The sequence below is a fragment of the Malania oleifera genome, chromosome 10 (assembly GCF_029873635.1).
Source record: "Malania oleifera isolate guangnan ecotype guangnan chromosome 10, ASM2987363v1, whole genome shotgun sequence".
In the NCBI taxonomy this organism is placed as follows: domain Eukaryota; kingdom Viridiplantae; phylum Streptophyta; class Magnoliopsida; order Santalales; family Ximeniaceae; genus Malania; species Malania oleifera.
In genome coordinates this window covers 46,268,273-46,277,409 of record NC_080426.1, presented here as the reverse complement: position 1 = coordinate 46,277,409, position 9,137 = coordinate 46,268,273, and the positions used below count along the sequence as shown (strand labels likewise).

General features: G+C 38.2%; 1 protein-coding gene across 1 annotated transcript; it reads left to right on the top strand.

Moving 5' to 3' along the window:
- Nucleotides 1-6,784: 6,784 nt before the first annotated feature.
- LOC131166127 (uncharacterized) lies at nt 6,785-8,863 on the top strand. The gene is made up of 3 exons (XM_058124435.1): nt 6,785-7,030; nt 7,647-7,711; nt 7,913-8,863. The coding sequence occupies exons 1-3, from the start codon at nt 6,851-6,853 to the stop codon at nt 8,559-8,561; spliced, it is 894 nt and encodes a 297-aa protein (XP_057980418.1). The 5' UTR covers nt 6,785-6,850; the 3' UTR covers nt 8,562-8,863.
- The last annotated feature ends 274 nt before the right edge of the window (nt 8,864-9,137 follow it).

The following is a 9,137-nucleotide window of genomic DNA, read 5'->3' as shown; positions in this document are numbered from 1 at the left end:
TCACTTTTCTCATATCAACATTTCCAAATTCAATATTCATTACATTTATTAGTTGCAATGATCACATTCCCAATATTCACCATTACCATTCACAATTCGGCATTTACCAATCAAAATTCCCATTTCAATATTTCCAGTAAATTCACATTTATCCATCGATAACCTTTTAGTATTTCCATACCAGTTACCTTCCATAACAATATGCATATATATATGAAAATATACTACATATCACATATTTCATCATCATTTCCAGTATATACATACCAATATTTCATAATTTCCCCATTTCATAAAACCCTTTCCATATTTCACGTATTTCCACATTTCTTTATATTCACAAATATCAGCATTTTATACTATCACTGTTTTCATAAAAATCACTTCCATACATCCTTTTATCCCATTTCATTATTATCAAAAAATCACAATTAGCATTTCATCATTTTCATATAATCATATGCCACACAAATTTCATTTTTAATCATATCATAATAATTTCAGGAAAAATACTATAATTTGTTTCACATATAATCACCCAATATTTCACAAAAATACATGTTATAATTTATTCCCCTTATCTGGCTTACTGAGATGCTCACAACAACACCCAATTTGACTCTCCTCAACGTTCCCAACTCAAAAGCCTAAGAAATCATATTTTTACCAAATTAATCACCTCATTTCCCACAACAATATTAGTATAATACTACCTACATTTCAAATACTCCAAACAACTCATAATACCCTTAAATCTCTTACTTACCCTGATTTTGGGATGGTGCCCAAATTGGCCTAACCAACAAACTATTCCTGCAGATTTGAAGAGAATCTTCCCAGGAGTAGCGTGGTACCTTCCGATCATCGATCCAGGCTTTAACAAAACCAAAAATCTAAAGAGAAGGGGAGAGGGATGAGTGTAGAGAGAGAGAGAGAGAGAAACGAGCTGCATGAAGTTTTCTCGTTGGATCCCAAGCGCAACTCATTTATAAGATGCAGATTCATCGACAAGACATGTCACCTTGTCGACGAGTCCACGAAGGGAGTTTGTCGATGAACTCGTAACCCTCGTCGACGAAATTCAGGCTCCACTAAACCTCTCTCTGTAAGTTCTCGTCGACGAGACACAAGTCCCAGTCGATGAGCGCAAGAAGGCTACTCGTCGACAAGCGCTCTGCGTTCGTCGATGAGGCCCTGCTAAGTCCCCTTTTGAAAAAAAATTTTATCTCCTTTTCCTTTATTATTTGTTTGCTATAACTCTTTGGGTCTCTACATACAGTCTCACAATGGTGCTATTTATTTTGTCTTATTTATTGATGACTTTTCCAGGAAAGTCTAGATGTATTTTGTGAAGCACAGGAGTGAGGTATTCAGTAAGTTCAAGGAATGGAAAACTCAGGTAGAGAAACAAACAAGGAAACAGGTGAAATTTTTGACATCTGACAATGGACTGGAGTACAAAAACAGTCAGTTAATTGACTTCTGTAAGGAAGAGGGGATCACTAGGCACTATACAGTTCCACATGGGCCACAGCAGAATGGGGTGGCTGAAAGGATGAACAAAACATTACTAGTGAGGGCAAGATGTATGAGGATTCATGCTAATCTACTTAAGTCATTCTGGGTAGAAGTAATGAGTATGACATGCTACCTGATAAATAGGCCTCCTTCTGCAGCTATTGACGCAAAGATTCTTGAGGAGGTATGGACAAGTAAGCCAGTAGATTACTCTGTGTTGAGAATATTTGGTTGTACTTAGTATGTGTATGTGCAGGAATAGGAAAATCAAAGTTGGACTCTAAGTTCAAACCATGCATATTTCTTGGTTTCTAAGAAGGAGTGAAAGGATACCGGTTGTGGGACCCTATGGCACGAAAGGTGGTCATTAGCAGGGTTGTGGTCTTCGATAAGGAAGTCATGTTGAATGAGAATTCTGATAAGAAGGTGGAGTCTGATTCAGTGGGAGTACCTATTTAGGTGGAGTTGGACAATATTCAAAATTTAGGTATGGGTAATACTCAGACTACTGTTGTTGATTTTGTTGCACAGGATATAGTGAGATAGGCTACAGTTCCTCAGGAAATTTCTCGGATAGGTGATAGACATGAGCCTACAGGGCTAACCATCGGCAAAGAAATAAGGAATGTTAAACCTCCAGTCAGGTATGGGTTTGAGGACTTAGTTGTATTTGCTCTGATTACTAGTAGTGGAGATCCTTTTGATTTTTAGGAAGCAGTTTAGAGTTCTGAATTAGATAGTTAGTTTGGAGCCATGGTTGAGGAGATGGAGTCTCTTCATAAAAATAACACTTGGGTGTTGGTTCAGAAGCCCAAGGACAAGAAGCTGATTGGTTGTAAGTGGGTTTTCAGAAAGAAAGAACCTACTTCAGAATCAGAAGGGATAAAATATAAGGTTAGGTTAGTAGCAAAAGGATACAAACAGGAAGAAGGTATAGATTATAATGAAATCTTTTCTCCTGTAGTTAAGCATGCTTCTATTAGATCCTTGTTAGCATTGGTTGCCATGCATGATTTAGATCTGGAATAAATGGATGTAAAGATAGCTTTCCTTTATGGTGAGTTAAGGGAAGATATCTTTATGGAGCAACCATAAAATCTCTCGTCTACATTTTTCTATGAATGTTCTTTGTGTTATTTATTTTGTTGATAGGAAGATTAAAATCGTTGCGCGTCAACAAAATCGAAATGCTTTCTATGAGCCAAGGATACATATGTACAATGCAATAATAAACTCTTGCAATTGTCCAGCCAAGTTGGCTCAAGTGGTAAGTGTAGTGACCCGAAGAATAATAGCATTTTAATAATAAAGAGGGAGAGAAAATAGATACAGAATTAGAAGGAGGTCGTAGACGCGTTCATCGACGACATTGTATTTTGGAGAATACAATAATTTCAAGAAATTGTCAAGCTTCGTCAACGAACACGGGGTTTCTTCGACGAGAAAATACCAAGAGATGGTACGGGCTGCTTTGAATTTTGTCGACGAATATAGGGTTTCGTCGACGAATTATTAAAGAATTCGTCGACGAAGTGATGTGTCTCGTCGACGAATCTGACCCTATAAATAGCTAAAAATTGGATTTTTATTCATTTTCCGCGCCGCTCTCTCTCTCTCTCTCTCTCTCTCTCTCTCTCTCTCTCTCTCTCTCTCTCTACGTCTCTCTTTCCCTTCTCTCTTCGATTCCGGCCCCACCAGTCATCGGATCGACGATCCGAAGCTACCACGACACTCCTGGCGGAGTTCTTTACAAGTTTGCTGGAGCGGATCGTCAGGAAAACGAAGTTGGATTTCATCCCAAATTTAGGGTAAGGCCTTTTAGTTAGTTTTTGGCTTTCTGGCAGTTATAGGAAATGATATAGATGGAAAAATACTTATGTTCTGGCGAATATTATTTTCAGGGTGTTTTGTAGGAGGCCCTGCGAGTGTTAGACTAGTATTCTGTAGGGGCTTTCCAGTAGTTAGGTAAGGGAAATATACTATGCTAGGAACTTTTGAAATATTATATAGTTTATTTAATTATGAAAATTATGTATTACAGTATCGTGTGGCTTGTGAATATGAATATAGTACGAAAATATGTTTTACGATATTTCAGTATCCTGATTTTACGATATTTTCGTACCATGATTTTATGCATTTTTAGTACCATGATTATACGAATTCTAGTACCATGATTATACGAATATCAGTATTATGACTATGCAGTTCCAGTATCATGATTATGCAGCTTCAGTGTTATGATTATACAATTCTCAGTATTACGACATATGAATTACAATACAATTATGTAGCATCATGGTTATTACGATTATTTCAAAATCATGATAATTTAGATAGTTGTATATAGAAATATATTATATGATATCAGACCCTATTGGACTTGCAACTAAAGAGTACGGTACCGTTGCTACAGATATTATGTTACTTTATGAGTGCAACCACCTATTTAGATAATAAGTGGTAAGGTCGATCACCTAGGCCCTTGAAGAGGTTAGGCTCCCCATCCAGATATGGGTTGAGATGGCCAGATTGACTGATGGAGTATAGTGATTTATTCCTGATTGGCCAGCCAGGGTATATCCAGCCTACGGACCGCACAACCCTGTCATGAGGGGGCAAATCATGACACACAGATAGCCACAAGGAACAGTTTCAGTTACTATTACACATGTACGGATTTACAGAAATAGGGACCATACTTATGAACACTAGAAGTACTTTAAATTATAACCTATAATATTGCTATGTTAAGCAATATGAAAAGGGGTGGTGTATTTTATTATTTAGAGTAGCTCATTTGCCACACACTAGTAATAGCATATTTCTTCTTACTGAGCGTTGGCTCATCCCAGTGTTGAAACTTTTTTCAGGTGATCTAGGTAGGCGAGCAGACCAGGCTCGCAGGTAGAGGGGCGTCTGTAGTGCCCTGTCAGCAAAGTGAGTATAGTGGAAGATTTTTGTATACCCTAGCGAGCTGAAGGTATTTTGGGGGGAAACAGTGATATGTATATATTTTGGGAGACATGTAGAACTCTGGTATTGTATGGTATTATATATATATATATATGTTCAAATGATAATGTCTATGTGATTTATGCTTCTCACTGCTTAAGTTTATGATTGGGTTTATCCTAGTATGGTATCAGAGCATGTAGAACATTTGTGTATAAAAAAAAAAATCAGTTTATTAAGCAAATCGTTATAGTTTGGTATCAGAGCCTAGGTTGTTAGGTTCTGTAGACTTCAAAAGTGCAGCAGAAGCAATACCAGAGTATAGGAAAAGGATTTTAGGTTTGTTCTGTGTCTGGGTACAGGATTTTCGTAGTGGTTTCTATGTTTTTCCTGGGGTGACGATTTCAAGAAAACCATAGTAAACTATTATCGGGTCATGTGTCTAGGTGACAGAACTGGATATAGAGTTAAGGTCAAGGAAGGTAATTAATTTTGAGGTGGTACATGATAGGTCCGTATAGGAGATAAAGTGCTTAAGTGTGTTTATTGTTTTCAGGATGGACCTAGGAAGCAGCGGTACGAATGCTGGGGAGGATAGGCCAAGACCTTCCAGCATAGGTGGAGGAGATACGAATGTCGTTTTGCGCAGTATCACTCAGCAGGTGATGGATGAGATGGCCAGGAGTTCTAGGGAGCGTGGCTGTTCGATTGAGCGGTTTACGCGTATGAAGCCCCCATCCTTTACTGGAGGTGGTGACTCGATTGTAGCTGAGAATTGGGTCAAGGATATTGAGGAGACATTGACAGTGCTTCCGTGTACGGATGAGCAGAATGTAGCATTTGCCACATTTAAGTTGACCGGGGAGGCGAAGCGCTGGTGGAGAGCAGCGCGTTTGATAGAGGAGCAGATGATGGTTGGATGATGGCTGGAGTCCCCGAATTAATAATAATAATAATAATAATAATAATAATAATAATAATAATAATAATAATAATAATAATAATAATAATAATAATAATAAAACTCTTGTAGTTCTCTATATGGGAATAAGGTTAACCAATTAAGTCAACAAATTTGGTCTTCCTTGATTGTGTGGTTGAATCTAGTGGCATGCAAATATGAAATTAAGGAGAAATTAGAAGATACGTGGAGTGTATACACCGAATTTATTATGATTTCGTTATGTGTATGTATTTAATTAATTCATGCAGTTTTTTCTACACATGGAAAAACCAAGTTAGATCCAATATATGCACTCGGTGTATCTAATATTTTTTCGAAATTAGGTCTTAGAAAAGGAATCCTCCTCTCTACTCCTAGCTACCTCCATCCATTCCTTAACATGGAAAAATATTAAGTGCTAGTCATTGTACTAAAGCATATACTATACAAAAAGGTTAGATTACAAATAAATAATAATGTCTAATTCAATCAAAATAAATAATTTTTTCATTTGGCATAGATGATAAAATATTATAGGATCTTGATGTGCTAATCAATTAACATTAGGATTATGTATTATGCTGATCATGCACTTGGGAGCTAGAATTTGAATATCTAATTTAAATTTGTGAAAGATTTAAAGAATTTAATCTTATTTTATTTTATTTTTTTACTAAAAAAGTGTTCAAGTTTACAAAAATGTAAATCTACAATTTAAAATTGATACTCCAAACTCCAAACACTGCCCATTTTACCTCATATTTTTCTTCCTTAAAATGGATTAGCAATCGCTCCCCCTCTTTGTTATCTCACTCCATCGGGTTCAGAGCTTTTCTATTGTGGGCTAGGGCTTGCTCACTTCCATGCTCTCCGCGTGTGTTGACGGTGTGTGCGGGACCTACTTCCTCCCCATTTGTCCAGTTGTCCCTTTGTTTTGAGGAAAACGGTAAAAAGCTTTTGTAGGTTACTTTTATTTAAATGATTAAAATAGTCCGTCCAATTACCCAAATACCACTCCCCCTGTGACCCATATTTAAAAGGGCGCACTTTTGAACAACCCCCCTAGCGTGGGATAGTTGCAATTTTCCTTTTCCCAATGTCATTTATGCGAATTAGGATGATGCCCAAGGGCAAAAGTGGAATTGCAAATATGAGTAGAAACATATGAAGAGGTTAGACTGCAAGTCTGCAACAAAAAGTTTAAAGAAATCTTGAGTATCAGGACGGGAGTTGCAAAACAAGGACCGAAGGAGAGAGGAGGGAGAGGAGCTGCGACTGCGAGAAGGAGGCTGACGAACAGGAGGAGAGAGAGAGAAGGAGAGAGAGAGAGAGAGGAGAGAGAGAGGAGAGAGAGAGAGAGAGAGAGAGAGAGAGAGAGAGAGAGAGAGAGAGAGAGAGAATCTTGGATTTATCTCCTACTTCAATTGCTAGAACATGAGGATTAGGAAGAACACGAAGATCTCTTCTCTGATGTTTTCGCATGCTTCAGCTTCTTCCTGCTTGCCACTACAGATGCATGTGTGTCAATTGAACCAATCACCTTGGGATGTGATTACTTTCCCTTCCGATTCTACCTCCTTGTCGTTCCTCCCTCAATTATCATTCTATTTGCAGGTTAGTTCATTTTCTCGCAGATCTACAAAAAAACCCTCTTGCCTAAACAACCTATGATCCTTTGCTTGCATTTTCTTCTTCATTTCACCATGACCTAGGGTTTATCTGTTGGGTGCTATGTGAGAAAGTAATTGAGGACTAACTAAACATGGAAGACAGGAATTATAAATGGGAAGGACAAGAATATATGGAATTCAATTCAATGCATTCATAAATATGGGTTGCTACATTTCATTGAGTTGAATTACATTGCTACCTTTTATAGGCATTTCAAAGTCGGTGTGGGGGTTGACATTAATTGTTGCAAGCGAATGTCTTGTATGCATGGTGCATGCATGCCTTGATCTTTAAAGCATCCATACACTCATACACATTTCACCTTCTACACAATTTTACAAATTATTACCTCTATTTTTTTACATTATTTAAATTGCAAGATACTTTTTAACGCTATCCTCTCCCACCTGTTAGGGTTTTGCATAAACCCTAAATCCCATCACTTTTATTGTTTAATCACTCTTGAATACACCAATGCTTTTATAAGCCTACCTCCATTTTATCTATTATCCTCTCTCGATCCATATATAGTTCATTTTTGTTTTGGCTTCCGTGGTAGGGCGAAGGAGACAACAGCATCACTGTGAATGGGAGCTTAGGAGATTCTATTGGAACTACCAAGAGGTAACCCTCCGGTCCTTATGTAAATGGTTCCCTCTTTTTCTATTCCAAGAGATAGATTAGGGGTTTTTTTCCAACCAAACATATATATATGATAATTCAAAATTTTGGGCTGACAAACCCGCGGTCGTTGCTCACTTCCTTCCTCTATTCGAAAATGTCAATTCTGCGCGGCACTGCTTCAATGAGGATATCACCCAACAGTACTGTAGAAGAAAAGTCAAACCCAAAACCAAAGCCAAAACTGAAGATTTATCCCACAGAGGAGAATGATACCGCAAAGAAGAAAGAGAAAATAACAGCCGGTGAGGACAAGGTGGAGACCCAATTTGAGTTCATCAGAGGGGGAGGTGTAGAGACTAAAACTGCTGCTATTGCTTTGTGTTCTAGATCAGACGGTAGAGGCTGGCACTGCAATAGGGAAGCCAAGCAAGGGCACACCTTGTGTGAGCATCATCTTGCTCAGCTTAGGTCTTACACAACTAAGGGTGCTGCAGCAGTAGCTCACTCTGCCGTCGCCGCCGCCTCCTGCCCCCGCCGCAACCGCAAGAAGCCTTTAATTTCCACAAACCCCCACGAATTCTACTACTATTCTGGGTTCGGGCCTTGGTGGGGGAAGAAGAGAGGCGGCAGCACCAACGGAGAATCAAACAAAACTGCTGCCTTAGAGGCCGCCACGGGAACCGCAGCCTTCTCTTCATCTAGAATCGATCAATCCGGCGATAAAACTGAAGAGCTTGACTTCGTGGTTGACAACTACAATGATGGCGACAGAGAGGGCAATGGCAATGGCGCCGAACGTAAGAGAACCCGGAAGCCGGTGAAGGTGAGATCGCTAAAATCTCTGATGTGAAGGAGGGTGGATTTAGGTGGGAGCGTAGGAGTTTAGGGGTTTGGAGGTGTCGTGATTATCGTAGATTTTTTTTTTACTTTTTCAAAGACTTTGAGCCGGAGGGTTTTAGGTTAAGGTTTACTATGTCGTTTGCATTTTGTCGCTGGTAAACGTAGGTTTTCTCTTGACCATGGCAGGAGGAGAATTTATAGGGTCATTGTGCATTTATGTTTTTTTTTCCTATAAGAAGAAAATCTAAGTTTTTTTTTTCCTCCCTCTAAATTAATTTATTTCTTTGATTTAATTAATGAAGCCCAACCAAATTTGAAATGGAATCGACTTCAAACTGCAGCTTTCCTTTTATATATTGTTTTTTCATATTTATTTTCTATATATTGTCCTTGCCTTTTCTTCCCCCATAAATTGACATCTTGTAGAGGTTGGGTTTTTTATTTATTTATTTAGATCTTGGTTTTTAAGTGGAGTAAGATACAAGGGTTGAATTCGTTCGAAGATATTCAACATTGCAACAGTAACAGTGTTGAGTGAATTACTGTAAGATAATTTATTTTTTGTTTTCATTTCTTAAAATAATTT

Bases quoted from the DNA above. Each gene is read 5' to 3' on its own strand.
- LOC131166127 (XM_058124435.1), top strand. From the start codon at position 6,851: ATGAGGATTAGGAAGAACACGAAGATCTCTTCTCTGATGTTTTCGCAT. The intron at 7,031-7,646 runs GTTAGTTCATTT...CTTCCGTGGTAG, and splicing joins AATTATCATTCTATTTGCAG to GGCGAAGGAGACAACAGCAT. The intron at 7,712-7,912 runs GTAACCCTCCGG...ATCACCCAACAG, and splicing joins TCTATTGGAACTACCAAGAG to TACTGTAGAAGAAAAGTCAA.